Genomic DNA, 16,780 nt, shown 5'->3' with positions numbered 1-16,780 from the left:
GAGTTGTGACTGTCTTCATTTAACAACCATGATATTAACTTAATTGCCATGGTTCACTTAACAAATGTGACAAAAAAGGTTGTAAAATGGGGCAAAATTCATTTAACAAATGTCTGACTTAGCAACAGAAATTTTGGGCTCAATTGCAATCGTAAGTCGAGGACTACCTCTACATTTTTATTTCTATGTCTTGAAACATAAGCTGGGCGAAAGAAATCCTCTTAACTTTTTTCCTTATCAGATGCTACCAATATATTCTTAGGTGCTCCTGTCTCTTTTGAACCTAGTTTGTACATCCGGCAAAGTGTATTATTGAAGTATGGGTTGCAAAATCATGATCATTATTATACTAGCATAGGAGATAAATGAAAGTGCTTTATAGTTAAAGTATCCTTTAGCACTGACTTTTCTAGTATTGGAATATAAATTCATCCTTGTAATGAGTTTTTTGAATAATTGCCTACAAATGGCTTACAAAAATTAACTGCATCAACTCTTAAGTTCAGCTGACATTTCACCAATTCCCACAACATCGTTGTTAGCAATATTTTCCTAGGAATAATTTAATTTTACTTTTCACGAAGTCTGCTCTAATTCAGAGATCAACCCTTAGAAGCAGTGGTCTCTCTTTACTTTTATACCTTGTATTTAGCTCTGGTAAGTCGGGGAGGGGGGAAGGGGAGGGTGGGAGGGTTGGGCTGGGTTGGGAAGGGGGGTGGGGGTGGGGAGGGGTTGTTTTGTTAAAGATAAAATGTATTGAAAAACATTTCAATAAAAAAAAAGAAGAAGCAGTGGTCTCTCCAAGCTGTGCACCTGTGTGGCCACAAGCAACCATTGCACAGGAATCTGTCTCCTGTTCACTGAGATGATGCACCAGCAAAGGAAGGAGAGAGAAATAGAGAGAGGCCCAGAGAAAGAGGGAGGAAGAAGACAGGAAAGCTTTTTGCCCAGCCCTTGGGAACTAGGTGGAAGCATGCAGATCTTCTGTTGAGCTCCAGGGCAAAGAAGGGACTCAGCTGTAGCAGGAAGAGGGTTAAGGTTTTGCCGAAGACTTAGGCTGAAGCCAATGTTGCAATAGCTCAATAGTGTAAATTTGATCCCGTGAAGATGTCAAAGCGTATAACTCAAAGATTGGTGCGAGACTATTGTAATATATCAAGGCAACTGAAAACTGGCAGGAAGTTTTAAGTTATCAGGGCTTCATGGCATAAATGTATTAGCTGAAACTAAGGAAAATTCTGAACGCCTGCCTGAGCACGTTCACTAAATATTTTCTTATATTGAAACTGGAGATGTAGTGCTCCAGAGGTCCCCAACCTTTTGGGCACCAGGGACTGGTTCCGTGGAAAAAGGTTTTTCCACGGACTGGAGAGTGCGTGGTTTTGTGTGCTGCCTGCATCCCATGGATGGGACCTTGCTTGTTTGTGCAGACTGGTTGTTGGCATGCCGCAGCCTGGTACCGGTCCATGGACTTGGAGTTGGGGAGCCCTATAGTACGCCTTCAAGTGCAGAAGTCAAAGTTTGTTATTTTTTTTAAAAAAAAAGATTTTATTAGATTTTATAGGGTTAAGAATAACATTTTAGAAGGCAATGTGGTAATTGGGTTAAACAATAGATCATTAATACAGTCATTAGTATCTCAGGTTACACCATCAAATATTTTTTCCCAGTTTCCCTTAACATTTGCTATTTCATATTTATGTTAATAAGTTTCTAATTATATCAAAATTCAGTAAAAATTTCATTATCCCATTTATAAATACATTTTTTCTTTTTGCTTATACATATTGGACTAGATGACCTCCAAGGTCCCTTCCAACTATTATTATTATTATTATTATTATTATTATTATTATTATTATTATTATTATTATTATTATTATATCTTAATAGTTCTCAACAGACAATCAATGTCTTGTTATAAAATTTTACCAATTTTAATTTTTAATTACAGTATTCCAATTTAACCTTTAATATCCATAGTATTTAACTTTCAGGTAACCCAAATTTCCTTTATCTCATTTCATAAAAATTATAACATCTAAAATACACCTATTAAAACTTAAATATGTTCTTATTCTATTCCATAAACATTTTCTACTTCCCATCCTAATAGATCACCGCCTTAATAATAGAGTATCTTTTATTAGTTCAGATCCATAATCTATATACACTGGGCTAATCAATAATTCAAACCTATTTTCTTATAGTTAATTTAAATTTCCTTTGTTAATCTAAACCAGGCATGTCAAACTCGCAATGTCATGTGACATCGCGCGACGTTATCGGAGCTTTTTCCCCATTGCCGGCAATGGGGTGGGCGCGGTTTTGTTGTGACACGTCCGGCCTGCGGGCCGGCAGTTTGACACCCCTGATCTAAACCTTCAATATTCAACCAATTAATCCCGTTTTTTACTATTTTCTGACTATTTTAAATCTAGTACTCAAATTTCCTTTTATTTCAAAATCTCCCTTTAGCCCACTAACTGACAGTTTAGGATCCTCTCTAATAAATCAAGGGGCCCCAGTTTTTCAACCTAATTCTAGCTTTCTTCTTTTGCCAGCCAGGTTTCCATATCAATGCTTTTAAATCATCAGAGAGGTCTCTCTTCATTCTTGTGAATATTATGTGGATTAAAGGAGACCATCTAGCTGCTAATTTTCTAAGAGGACTGGCCCATTTATAATCATTAAGTCGCTTTGATCTCCTAGATCCCCATGTTTGTTCCGGTATAGTTCTCTTCAACTTGATCTGGTCTTTTTCTTTCTCAGGTTTCTTCTTCTGGTTTTCATTGAAGGTTATTTCCAGTTTTGCAATTATTGTAATTCTCTGAATTTTCAGTAGACTGTGCTTGTTTTGTAGAGCCCTCTGCGATGACGTTCACTTGTTCCACTTCTGTTGTTTTTTTGGGTTAGTAGTTTTCTAGTTGCAATCAGGGTTTTGCCTTCTGGAGGTAAGCTGGCACCTTTATCTTTCAAATTAGCTTTAAGTTTCTCAATATTTGCAAGAATAGCTTCAAGTACAGGTTTAAACATATCCCGAAACTGGAAATCGTCCTCCATTTCTGATGTAGTTAAAAATGATCTTTCTGGTGGAGGCTATTTATTAAGGAAGTCAGTAAATGTTCACCTCCACCGTTCCTAGAAGCCAGTTTCACTCCCCAGCTGCTCTCTCAAAGCTAGGTTTGTCATAGATAAAACCAAGGTCAGACCTGGGCAGTAAATAAGTCTCTTCGTTAGAAGTAATAAAACTGTTGTGCCAAACTTGCCACAAAATATCCCCGATAGCATTTAGAGTCTTTTTCAAATCCCAGACTAAAATCTTAACCACTTTAAGTTCTTTTTTGCAAATAAAACAAAATGTCAGATTCCAATAAAAATAGGAATTTTTTGGGTTGCCAAGTTCCAGACAGAAAATAAATATCCAGTTGTCTTAAGTTGATTTTTTCAAAGCTTTGTTTCCTCTAAGTAATCAAACACTGCCATTTTAGAGGGTGGGGAATGATTTTAGGTTATGATTTTGCTGATGGAAAGCTGTGAGATCCACGGCAGATTGAGTACCTGAATAGACACTCAGTCAAAAAGCCCATCTTTTTGCACTCCAAGCAAATTATGAAGAATTCCAGAAGGTAGTGGAATAAATCACTTAGGAATGGTATCAAAACTAATAGGAAAAAGCCTGAGTTGCAGCCTATGATGTAGTCCCATACAGACAATTCAACAAAAGTTAGATGGATGTTAAATCATTTTGCAATGAAAGAATGCATTAAAAATTACAAAACACTAGTTCAGTATTTCTCAAAGGAAGTTGAGGATGGAATTGATCTTGCTCCAAGTATTGTTTGACAATATTGCAGAATCCATAACTATGCTTTTTTTACTGGAGCTACATTGTGCCACCTGAGGCTTTTGAGCTTGCTAAAGCCAAGGCAGGGAAGCTGAAAGCACAATATTTCAACTCTGAAGTGATTATTTTTGCTATTATGGTAACCAAAATAAATAATGATAACATGCCACAGTATTGAACCATCTGGCAGACAGATTCACAGATGGTAAAGTGGGTTGCATTTGAAATATTAATCTTTTAGCAAGATAGTATTTTTGACAATGAAGAAACACAATATTTGGTTTGTAGGTACTCAAACATTCTCATAAAACAAATTTCTGCTATAAGAAAGACTTATAAGTAGCAAAAATAAATATAATGAAAAAGACAACCTCCAATTTATCAGCTTCATGTTAATAGCTATTAAACTGAAACCTGGCTTAGCTTTTGCATTGAAGCCTGAAATATGGCACACAGATTTATTTAGTAATCCAAAAAGAAATTTGTATAATTTTGGTATAATTGTATAATTCAACTTTGTATAATATAGATCACAATGTAAGTGATTGATTTTTGGATGCAAATTTTCTTATTTCCTGTACAACAAAACTTTAATTTACTTGTAAGAAATTATCTATTTCAGTTACTTTTTAACATTGTTTTGATGTTGTGTATTGTATACATAACAGTGTAATTATTTTTTCCATTTGGACAAAAATGTGTAACTTCTCATTTGATAAATAATTTTGAAATTTACATTTTATACATGTGAAGTATATTATGTGCTTGTTCTGAAAATACTTTAGCAGGGACAAAGGAATCACAAAATGCAGTGATGACGATTTAATCATTTTGTATCCAAACTCATGCCTACATTTACTCACAGCATTTTGCAGTCTACAAAATAAACCGACAACAAAAGAACTAAAACAAGGTAAAAATTCTATTTTTCACCCCAAATGCTGAATCAATCGGGCTATTAAATTTACATATGGAAGTAGTTCACATCAGCAAGAAATATTTTCCTCTCTGTGTCACTGACTTCTCTATCTTGAAGATAGAGAAGATGAGAGAAAGAATTCATTTTGGGGGGGAAAAATAATAGTTAATGACTCAGGTTACAAATGAAAGTTCTCTCAATGAAATTGGTTCCTCTTTCCTTTAAACTGGTCTTCTAAGAGAGGGGGAAAGATCTTCTTACCATCTTTTACTCTCCTATGCTTTAGAAAAAGCACTGTATTTTCTCTTCAGTGGAAATTATTTGAAATTTTCAGTCTTATACCAAGCTTGACAAGAGTTTTCTGTGTATGTTCTGTGTTGTATATATAAAGAATTCCATTCTGTTCTTCTTTATGAAGCATATACTAGAATACTATAATAAAGATATACTGGACTGAAATATAGCAAGCATTTTGTTTGCTGGTTTGAACTGAGTTTGACTTGTAAACAATGAAACCATCTAGAATTTCTCATCTCCCAATCTGTTTTCATGCAGATCACTAACAGCAGAGCAGGATTTTCTGGTAAACAGGTGTGTCCATAATGACAGGATAGCACAGGATGATACTGGGAGAAGCTGCCTTTATCTTCCCCAAAGGAGCTCTTGCAAATTGCTATAATTGTTTATGAACGTAGTCCAAGAACATAGCATACTTCCATCCAAATGGTTTATCCTCTTTTAATGTTTCATTTATAAATTCCATCTCTTCCACTATAATTTTCTTCAATTATATAATCCTTAAATCTCAAAGATCCACAAGCATTCTTGGAAACAGCAGTTTCAGTCAATATTACTGGTAGTTAAGGGCTATGTGAGAAGAAAGTTTTTTATTCTTATAATTTCACATTTTTAAAATTGCCCAAATTCTCAATGACGCTGGGCAATGTACAAATTGAAAACAAAACAAAACAAAAAACAGAACAACAATACTCAAGATGGTCACCCTGGTGGAACAGACGTAAGAATCCCTCACAAAAAGAATCCACATTTTGTCCTAGCCCAGGGGTAGGCAACCTTAGCTCTTTTATGACTCGTGGACTTCAACTCCCAGAATTCCTGAGCCAGCCAGGAAGTCCACGAGTCATAAAAGAGCAAGGTTGCCTACCCCTGTCCTAGCCTAAAGTCTGGGGGAAAAGCCTGTTTTCTGGGTCTCATCAGATGACATTGTTTAATGAACAAGACCCAGAGCATGATGATTCCATTTAAACTTATAGGATGGGCAGAAAAAAAGCGATGGTCCCTCAAATAACTAACCTGATGCCATACAGTGCTTTGCAGATGATAACTAGACTTTAAATTACACTCATATGTATATCAGTAACCAGTATAGGTTGCACACCGTGTTGGTGATAATTTTCATTTTGTGTAACTTGCACAGAATAATACTTCTGACAACAAAGACAATGAATGTAATTTAATAGTTCGTCTAAGATATATGGTAATGCATGCTTGTGAATAAAAATGGAAAGCAGAGGAATATCTGTATGTATGTATATATGCATGTATATATGTATGTATGTATGTTTGTATTTATAATACACCTTCCTCCTCCTATTTTCCCCACAACAAAAACCCTGGGATCAACTTATGATCTCTTCCTTTCTAGTCTGTCGCCTGAACCAGTAGATGAAGCTGGCTCTCATATAAGATCCTACATGATTTTTTTTTCCTTCCCTTTCCTACTCAAAAGGTGATGGGGAAGGGCACAGAATTCTACCCAGAATTAAAAAAAAATAGTTTCATTCTCTATCTCAGACATGTCAAACTTGCGATGTCACGTGACATCACGCAACATATCGGGACAATTTTGCCACTGCCGGCAATGGGGTGGGCGCGGCTTCTGGATGATGCGTCTGGCTCGTGGGCTGGCAGTTTTGACACTCCTGTTCTATTTGTCGTCTTTCTGATTTGCAGATTACTAAACAGGAAGACAAAACTAAGACAAGACAAACTTCTTGGACATGTGGGAACCTTTTCAATTTTGGAAATGTGATAGAAAACCTTCCCATTCTAGCACTCCACAGAAGCACGTCACAGGCATCCTCATAAGTGGATGTCATATCTCACCCATTCAAAAAAATGATTGCCATGGTGATCAAGAACAATCACAGAATAATCATTTATGAAAAAGCATTTATGTATATTCCTCAGTTTTGGAGTTTGAAGGTTCTGCACAGTGTCTTAGCTGTTCCCAGCACTGCACTGGTTCTGCACAGAGAGATCTGATGTTGATCTATTGGAGCCACTCTCCCAGCTTAAGAGTTACAGCCCCAGCTGCTCCTACCACCACTGGGACTACTTTGGCCTTTACTTTTCACATCCTCTCTAGCTCCTGGTACGTTTCCAGCTTCTCATACTCTTTCCAGATGTTGCTGTCACTTGGCACTGCTATATCTAGCACTACCATTGTCTTCTGGTCCTTATCTATTAACACGATGTCTGGTTGATTGGCTAGTCCCTTCTTGCCATTTTACACCTTGTCACTAATGTGTTGGAGAGACTTTGAGGCCTTTCTGCATAGTTTCCATTCTGGGTCCTGTCTGGTATGGTAGACCCCTGCTTCTATGGATCTGGTGCTTAATGTCAGGTGTAGGAAATCAGAAGCCAGATTAGAGTTCAAAAGCACTAAAAATTAATTTCATGCTACATTCACTACAATCTGATCAAGGCAAATTGGTGCCAGATAAGAGTCAACAGGCTTCAAGGGGGGGGGGGGCTGGACTTAGGTTTTTTATGGGGACGTAGCAACTCCAAAATAATGTGGTGTTCTGACCCCACCCCCAAGCTCAGCCTGGTCATTTTTACATTTAATGCCTGTTCTTCTACTGCTATGTTTAGTATCTAAGTGCTGTCTTTTAGTCAGCCCTTTCCAGCCACTGGTAGGATTTCCCTATGTCTGCCACCTCCGCCATCTGTCAATGGTATACCTCATTCAGGATCTTATTTTGCAATGGCACTTCCTCTGTTTGATCTTCCTTCCAGGCATTCTGGAAGGCATTCTCTTAGCAGCTCATCTTTGGCTGTCATTTTATTGATGCACACCTGCTTGCTCTGTATTTTGTCCAGGACAACGCGTTTAACACTAGCAGACTCCCTCTGCTCTCTTTCCAGTTGATGTACAGTCTCTGAGTTTTGACATGAGGTGAAATCTCTGTACATTGTGAAGAGCTCTCTTCTAGCATCTGGTCATAGTTCTCCAGTCCACATGACATCCTGATGTTCTCACTGTATATCCATATTGGGTAAATCAGTGAACGAATATCTTGTTCACTCTTAGCATACAATTTGATGTCATTCATATAGAGGAGATGGCTGATGGTAGTTCTACTCTTTAATTTGTATCCATATCTGGTCCTTAAATATCTAAAACTACAAACCATCTTTAAAAAATATAAAATAAAATTTAAGTGGGGCAGGAAATCCAAGTTGCTTATTGCTGCTAAACAAGCACCTTGCATTCTAAGATTTGAGTACACTAGCAAAAATAGGACTTATTCCACCAGTTATATACATTTTCTCTATTTCTTCTCTCTCTAAAATTGGGAAACAACTGGAAGAAAAAAGCAGAAGTTGCTCTCTGATGAGCATACTTCTGTGCAACTCTGCATAGATGATTTTGGCTGCAAAGTACAAGACAGAAAATGTCATTTTCATTTCTTTGATGATGCTATCTGTTCAATTGTGTCTGATTCTTCGCAACTCTATGCATGAGCTCTATTTTTTCTGGTCTTGAAAGGTTTCTTTCAGTTGTTTTATGTTCTGGCTGGTGTCGGCTTTTATACCGTCTAGCCACTGTGTTTGTTTGGCAGCTTCGTTTTCTTTTATCATAGAACATTCTGAACATAATGCTTTTTCCAGAGAGTTTGAGTACATAACAAGGCCAAAATAAGTAAGGTGGAATTTTGTAATTTTGCCTTCCAGTGATATGTCTGATTTTATATGCTTCAGTACTTGCTTGTTTGTCACCTTTGTTGTCCAGCGAATTTGCAGAAACCCTCTCTAACATCACAGCTTGAACAAGTTGATTTTTCTCTGTCCAGTTCCTCTGTCCAGTAGACCAATCCAAAATTCATAACTGTAAATAAATATGGGAAACCCAATAATGCAGACTAATCAGGATTTAGTTGCAAAGCCAATGTCCTTGCTTTTCTATACTCTATTTATGCTCACAATTGCTGTGTGATCCAGTGCAACTGTTAAGTTTATTTTTGGACTGCATTCACTGCTTTTAATCAATCTACGTTACTAGAAAAAGAGAATTCTTACAGGCATTCGATTTCTTTACCATCAATTGTTATTTTGACATTTTTATTGCTCGCAGTGATTATAGGGTTGGGGTTTTTTTATGTTCAGAGAGAGGCCAAATTTCTCACTTTTTTCTTTAATCCTTTTGAACCAATGTTTTAGACCTTTTTTGGTTTCCAAGAGGAGAGTTGTGTCATCAGCTTCCTGAAGATTTTTGATGTTCCTTTCCCCAGTCTTTATTCTGATTTTTGATTCTTCACGTTCCAGCTTCCTCACGATCACTTCAGCATATAGGTTGAATAAAAAAGGTGGAAGAATGCAACCTTGCTGCACTCCTTTCTCTATTTTGAACCAATCAGTGTCTCCACATGCACAGTGGCTTTGTATGAAGCAACTGCACCAACTTAACCAGATGTGTTGGCTTTCCCAAGTCTTTTAGAGCTCTCCATGGCTTTTCATAATAGACACACTCAAAAGCTTTCTTGTAAAAGCAGATGTAGGTGTTCTTTTGATATTTTTCTGTGATTCAGTGCAGATTTGCTACATGTACCAGTACTGTGACTCCTTCTGAAGACAGTTTGAACGCCTGGTAATTTCTTTTAAATGGTCAGCACCAAATGTTGTTGTATGATCTTAAGAAGAATCTTGACAGCGTGAAGGATGAGGGCAATTGTACAGTAACTGAAGCAATTCTTAGAGTCACCCTTTTTCACAACGGAATGAACAATGATATTTCCAAACCTGTAGCTATGTATTTATTTCTCAGATTTTCTGTCTCATGATTGTGGGTAGTACAGGCCTTGGCAATTCTGCAGGGATCATATCAACAGCTGGGACCTTGTTGTTTGGCAATTGACTCATTGCCCACATCTTACGGAAGGATGGCTGGTTCTATTTCTGTTTTCCTTTCCTCACAGTTTTGAGGAGGTTGGGGCCTCTTTGTTACTCTTCTGTAGATTCTTGGAACCAGTTCTTGATCAGATAGTTCTGCCCCTCGCTTGTTTTTGATGATGCTTTTATGAGCAGTAAATGGTGTTTGTAACTTTCTGAGTAGCACAAATGCATTCCTGGGACGGCCCTTCATGCAGCCTTCTTTTATCTGCTTGCAATGCTAGCCCCAGTAAACTCTGTTGCCTTTCTTGGCTGCTCTTTGGCAATGTGCTGTCAATCTCTTTGCTTCCTCCTGTTTGCCTGCTGTTTTGGTTGGGGTTTTTTCCCTACCGGTTACTTAGTCCCTTAAAGCAGAACTTATTTCAAAAGAAGCAGTCAGTATCAGAACTTACCCACAATTCTTGAGAATGTAAGAGGCCATTTTCAGAATCTCTTTGATTATGCTCATCCCGTCAGTTCCTCCATCCAGGGCACTGAGCTCCTCAAACCTATAAACCAAAGACACTTCTAAAAACCAGGTCATATCCTGGCTTTACAGACGACAGAAAAGCATACTACTTCAAAAGATATGCAAAGGCAAACATGTCATTAGATTTGGTCATTCGGAATGAGAATGGGAATTCCTGGTACTGAATTTTTACTGGAAAACCTAGGGGCTTTCCAGTAGATTATTTTGGAGATGATAACCATTTACTGCATTACTGAGACCACTGTCAACAAAAGTATTTACAGAAAAAAGTTACAGCAATACCAGCTTTCACGTTTAACAAAACTAATGTGCCTAATTTATCCTTACTCTTTTATATGGAGGTGCTATAGGGCAGAGGTCCCCAACCCCCCCGCCTGTGGCCCACTGCTGGGCCATGGCCCATTTGTAGACAGGCTGTGGAAGTGGCGGGTGAGCGTACACAAAGCTCCATTTGTGTGAGCAGCAGGTGTGCCTGCCTGCCCCTCATGCAAATGGAGCTGTGCATGCTTGCTTGCTGCTTGTGTGAAGCCATCCCCTCTCCCTCCCCCGCCAGTCTGCAAAGCCAGAAAGGTTGGGGAACACTGCTAGAGGGGACTTCCTATTAGGCAAACTAGGTCCATTCATTCAAATACCTATCTTTGAATCACACTGAAGATAGTGTTGGTCTGATTTTTTCCAGTAAAAGAGATGAACATAAATGGAGGACCTGATCATGCTTCTTTCCAAACTGAGCACTTTGCCCTAGGCATGGGACTAAATAAGAACAGGCCTCATGAGGACTGACTAAGGAGAGGTAAGCTGAAATCTATTATTTGTCTAATATGACAAAGAGAGAATTATAAAGTCCTTTGATGAATTATTTACAGTATCAATAACAGCAAATCCTTTAGCCAAAAAGAACCCAAAATCCTAGAATGCTTTGTTTAACCTAATATTTAACTGAAACGTTAACTGAAATATTCTTAGTTTCCTAGAGTCTGAAACAGGTTTTTTTTTTAAAAAAAGTCCTAAATTTCCATGTTAATAGATTTTGAAAAGAGCCAAAAGGACAGCAAAGGACACTCATAAAAGAAATCTGACTTTGTTTTTCAACTGCTAACAGCAGACATAAGCTGCCTGGATTATGACATCAAAGGAAGGCTTTTGCTTTTTTTTAGAAAAACTTTCTATGCAATTTTCTCCTTACAAATTCTCTTTGCCACGGTATAAAAAAAAATCCAATTATCTATATGGAATCTAAAATCAGGAGGCATCGGCTAGCACTTTTTCAGATTAACCAAATTTATTAAAAAGCGTAAGCTTTTGTTGAGACTTTCTGAGATGAACATAAATGTATTCACCTGAAAAAGCGCTTTAGATTCCTTCTGATTTTTTTGGGCTAAAATCGACTAATACAACTTCCTTTCTACAATGTCTATTCTTCCTCCCGTGCAGAAAATAACATTGTCAGAGGAAGGGAAAACATAGCTGAATTCAGATTGGGGAGAGATTGAAGTTGCCATTATTTCCTTAAAAATTGTAAGAGACTGTATTAATGCCAGGGCTTTCAACATCACAGTCTTTGGCTTTAAAAGTTACAGCAAAGGAAAAACAGAACACAATGTGGAAAATAAAGAAAAGATGAATCTACCAGAGAATTTCTGCCGCCAAGCCACTCATATCTTCATGAAAAATGTAAGGTGGATTACTGATGATAGTATCTACCAAACCCCAAGGCTGTAGGCATTCCCAAGAACCTGCAATGAAGAAAGCATGAGAACACTTTTTAGACATTCAAAGTAATAGGCAAGCATTTCTTTTATTTTAAAACTTCACAGATGCCCATGAAAAAAAAGCTTTTAATATTCTTTTGAATTTTAAGCAATCCGATTCTAAGCATAATCCTAGGTGCAGTCTATTTCAAGAACTGGAATCCAATAAGAAAAAAAAACCTGTGACAGGATTATTTTCATGTATCATACTGTATAATAAATCTTATTGAAAAGAAATACCTATCCAAAAGAAAATTGCAAAATATAATGGAACAGCTATAGTTGATTGAATTGAAAAGAGAATATATGTAAAGTATGTTAATTATACAAATATTAACAATCATGATTACAATGTATGGGTGAATTTCCATATAAACTGCACAATTAATTTGATAATCCTCTGGATTCAGTCCTTAAAATGATGAAGTAGCTATAGCTCCATCAGTACTTGGAAGTTTCTTAAACAAAACTTGTGCTTCAGGAGGGTCTTCAAGTGAAACTGAATGCATTCAAACATAGGTTAGACTTTAATCAGCAGAATTAGACTTGATAGCCTACATCACTCCCCCCATTTCCACTGATAGCCCTGTTATGCACTTAGAAGAAGGAGATGGGTGGCTAAGAAGTATGAAATATAAAAAGAACAATACCTTTGATTTACACACATCTCACTTATCATCTTATGATTAATTTTAACAGTGGTCTCAATCATAGTAAATTAACATTTTTGATTGCATAATAACTCATTGCATAGATCTCCATAGCACTGAATTCTATGATGTTCTCCATAGCACTGATTTTATGATATCAGCAATAAGAAGCTGTAGAAAATCATTTACAAGGAGAGCATGAAACATTTAAAACTGGGACAGAAAAGGTCTTTCATAAAGCCTAAAGCCACTAGACATCCAAAAGATAACACTAGCTAAAAAGGAAATGGGAATTTCCAGAAATTAAGGGTGGATTGAAAAGGCCCTCTGTTATCCATTTAGAAGGAGATGGGTGGCTAAGAAGTATGAAATATAAGAAAGAAAGAAAGAAAGAAAGAAAGAAAGAAAGAAAGAAAGAAAGAAAGAAAGAAAGAAAGAAAGAAAGAAAGAAAGAAAGAAAGAAAGAAAGAAAGAAAGAAAGAAAGAAAGAAAGAAAGAAAGAAAGAAAGAAAAGGAATTTGTTAATGCACATGTAGGTTGATGTGGAAGATGAAATTCCCTCAAGTATGTCATTCCAAAATTATGGAGGGCTTTAAATTTAAGTGCTACGATTGTGCAAATCACCAACAACCAATTCAAATAGTTGAGTCACTGATTTATTTTGAGTGGTTGAGTGTATGCATGTATCCACAAGTCTTATTATATTGATGCATTGAACACACTCCATTGAATATATCTATTTGATTAAGATTCAGTTTGAACTGGATCACTGAACTGAAGTTGCATTAAAGCTCGCACCTCTTCCCAGTGTGTATCTTGTTCGATTTCTTCCCATCTTTGTCAATTTTATCATCAATTTTAATGTTAATATTGTTTTCATGTTTTTAATGTTATCTTGTTTTTACTGATCGTTAGCCACCTAGATTCACCTCTAGGTAATACAGGCAGCATAGAAGATAAACAAACAAACAAACAAAACAACAGTTATGGACAAATGGTATTCGTTCACATGCCACTGTAGTCCAAACACCTTTTAAAATTGAAATGGAAAGACTGTGCATTTCAACTGGTAAGCACTTACACTTGGGAACGCATTCAGAAATGGACCAGCAGCCAGAGAAGCTGTTTATATTGTACATCACTGACAAGATAAATTCCCAGTGCTTAATCTCATTTACCAGCCTAATGTTCCTGTTCTGAGCCCAGCACTATTTCTGAGCACATTTTACACTTACAAAATTGTATGTAAGAACTTCCCATGCTCTATCTCTTTTCTTTAACACTGTACAATGCACAGAAAAATGTGCAGCCTGACCTTGTAGTAGAAGTATTCATTTAAAACATGTACCAAGCTATGAGCATATACTGGGGAATAAAAAATGTTGGGAGATTCTGAAGCCATCACTTCATTTTGCAGTCATTGTGTGATTAAGTAGATTAAAGACCTTTTCAGCTTTCTTGTATATTCTTGTAAGAGAATGTTCTTCTCTCAAACCATTTACAAGGGACAATTAAATATATGAAGAGAACTTACATGAAGATATATCATGGTGAAAGATATGGATTCTATCCTGAAGATGTAACCTATAGGGAGAAGATTTGACACAATACCTTTGATTTACACACATATCTCATTTATCAACATGATTAGTTTTAACAGTGGTCTCAATCATATAAATTAACTAACATTTTTGATTGCATAATAGCTCATTGCACAGATCTCCATAGCACTGAATCAAAACACAATAACTTGAGGTTGCTGCAAGCCATCAATTATGTACTTTTATTATGCAACAAATGTTGCACACATTCCTGCAATCCCTGTTTTGAAACATGAGCCATTTTTGCTCAGTTCCTTTCTTATATGCAGCACATTTGATAGTAGTCTTAACAGAAAACTTAACCATAAATAGTCTTAACTTATGGTGGCAAACAACAATTAAGAAAGACTAGAAATCAAAAGTCCAAAAAGGCCTCTTTGTGTTGTGGATGCTTCGTTGTGTGTGTCTATCTATAACTACGTATATCTAGGGAATTAAATTTAGACTTAATCATCTCCATTCTACCTTAGCTTTAGATCCATGCAGTCCACAGTTCACCTGCCCTGAAAATGTGCATAGCTGCACCGTGCAGGGGCACAAAGTACTTTCTATTACTCCAAAGCATCAAACTCAAATTTTCCCGAGATTTTTTTCTATTTGTAACCCGCCTTTATTATTTTTTTTTACAAATAACTCAACCATCTAATCCTGACAAAAGACACATCTGCTTTAAGAAATTGCATGAAGCAGCTGTGTGAACACCCCCATGGGTCTCAAACCATCTTCCAAGCTGATGCATTACATTACTCCAAAAGAAACCATAAACTTAAGTCCGGTATTGCTGATGCTGGTGCAGGGCTATGCTAGCCTTGCAGAATATGTTTGATTTGGATTGTTGAAAAAAATCCTAAAGCTTTTGCACAGATCATTCCATCAGTTTCCCAGGGTTATTGTGACCCTATTCAGCTCACTGAGGGAGCAAACAGGAGAGCAACCAGCTTGGCAGATGAAGCAATTTTTATTGATTTTACTCTTCCTCAGAAAAACATGGAGAGAACTGCTCTCTGAACCTGCAAAGCACATTATGTTTATTTTCTTCTATGAAGTCAACAAGGTCTTTACATGCCAAAAGTACAGCTAATTTTTAAATTTAAATTTTATATTTGGGCTATTGTTATTTAATCCTATTTTAATCTTAATTTTATCTTAATTTTTGTACTGTTTTAACTGTTTTTAACCTTGCCCTGTAAACTGCCCTGAGTCCTTCGGGAATAGGGCGGTATAGAAATCTAAATAATATAATAATAATAATAATAATAATAATAATAATAATAATAATAATAATAATAATAATAATAATAATAATAATAATAATAATAGCAGCACTACTAAAAAAGGAAAAAAGGTCTAGTGGCAAAACTTTTCATTTTCCACCTCATCTGTGGATTTTTAAATAGGATATAGGAAACACTGACAGAGAAGCATCAAGAAACCTTCCAAAAGACGGAAGACTCCAACTCTTGGAGCTGAGGTCATGGACAGAGAGATAGAGGATCATGACACAAAGACTCAAGCCCGACAAGAAGAGTTCTTATACTCGGTAGCTAAGAAATAAATTCCAGGAACTTACTATTGTTAATAATGACTAAGGAAGATGATTCTGCAAAGGGAAGATTGCTACCTGTTTTCTCAACTGGAACCAATGATAGATGGTCGTCATAATTACAGGGTCCCTTCTGAGAAAGACTGAAGCAACAATCTGTTTGTCAGAAGCTGTCAAAAGAAGTATACTGCCTTTCTGTGGCATGCCTTCAGAAGGTTACAGACAGGCTTCCAAGATGCTTTAAGGCCACAGACAAATATTCCTTTCTAGAAATCTATATAGGAATGCACGACATAACTATAAACCCTCTTGAAGATACTGTAAGGAACAGTAAGGCACTGAAAGAAATAGAATACAAATGATGTTTTATTCACATTTTTTTTGATTGAGGAACATGGCCCAGGAAAAGAGAGAATACTGGAAATGAACACATGGATATACAGATGGTGCCAATGGGAATTGTTTCAATTCTCTTGTAAAAACACTTTTAAAAAATGAAGATTTAACAAATGTGGGTTACTCTTGAAAAGAACTGGGAACAATGTGTTCGAAAGGCACCTGGCAAATTTGACTTAAATCTGATCCAATGGGGGCCAGAAAAGAGAATCCAGACACTATGTGGGTACATAGCATGTTTAATTGTGCTCTCAAGTTGGTGATGGCCATTGTAAAATCTTAGATTTTCTTCATAATGATCCGTCTCTAACCTGGTCTTCCAACAATGAACTCACTGCCTCTGTAAATCACTCTACCCACATTGTTTCTGGTCATTTTCTTCTTCCAAACTTAACCCAACATTTGCAT

General features: G+C 36.7%; 1 protein-coding gene across 3 annotated transcripts in view; it reads right to left on the bottom strand.

Moving 5' to 3' along the window:
- The window catches only part of HEMK1 (HemK methyltransferase 1, mitochondrial release factors N(5)-glutamine), an 81,453-nt gene that overhangs the window by 21,646 nt on the left and 43,027 nt on the right, over window positions 1-16,780 (bottom strand). Inside the window, exons 7-11 of one of the 3 annotated variants that reach the window (XM_081316814.1) lie at window positions 14,367-14,416; window positions 12,062-12,167; window positions 10,355-10,450; window positions 8,793-8,901; window positions 5,584-5,633 (exon numbers count right to left, since the gene is read on the bottom strand). In XM_081316814.1, the coding sequence (XP_081172940.1) occupies window positions 8,832-8,901; window positions 10,355-10,450; window positions 12,062-12,167; window positions 14,367-14,416 (322 nt within the window). In that variant the 3' untranslated portion in view covers window positions 5,584-5,633; window positions 8,793-8,831. Of the gene's footprint in view, window positions 1-5,583; window positions 5,634-8,792; window positions 8,902-10,354; window positions 10,451-12,061; window positions 12,168-14,366; window positions 14,417-16,780 lie in introns of those variants that run through there. The other 2 variants (XM_081316813.1, XM_081316812.1) reach the window with 2 other exon arrangements.

The sequence above is a fragment of the Vipera berus genome (assembly GCF_964194415.1).
Source record: "Vipera berus genome assembly, chromosome: 2".
NCBI lineage: Eukaryota > Metazoa > Chordata > Lepidosauria > Squamata > Viperidae > Vipera > Vipera berus.
The sequence above is the reverse complement of the archived record's forward strand: the minus strand, read 5'-3'. Positions and strand labels throughout refer to the sequence as shown.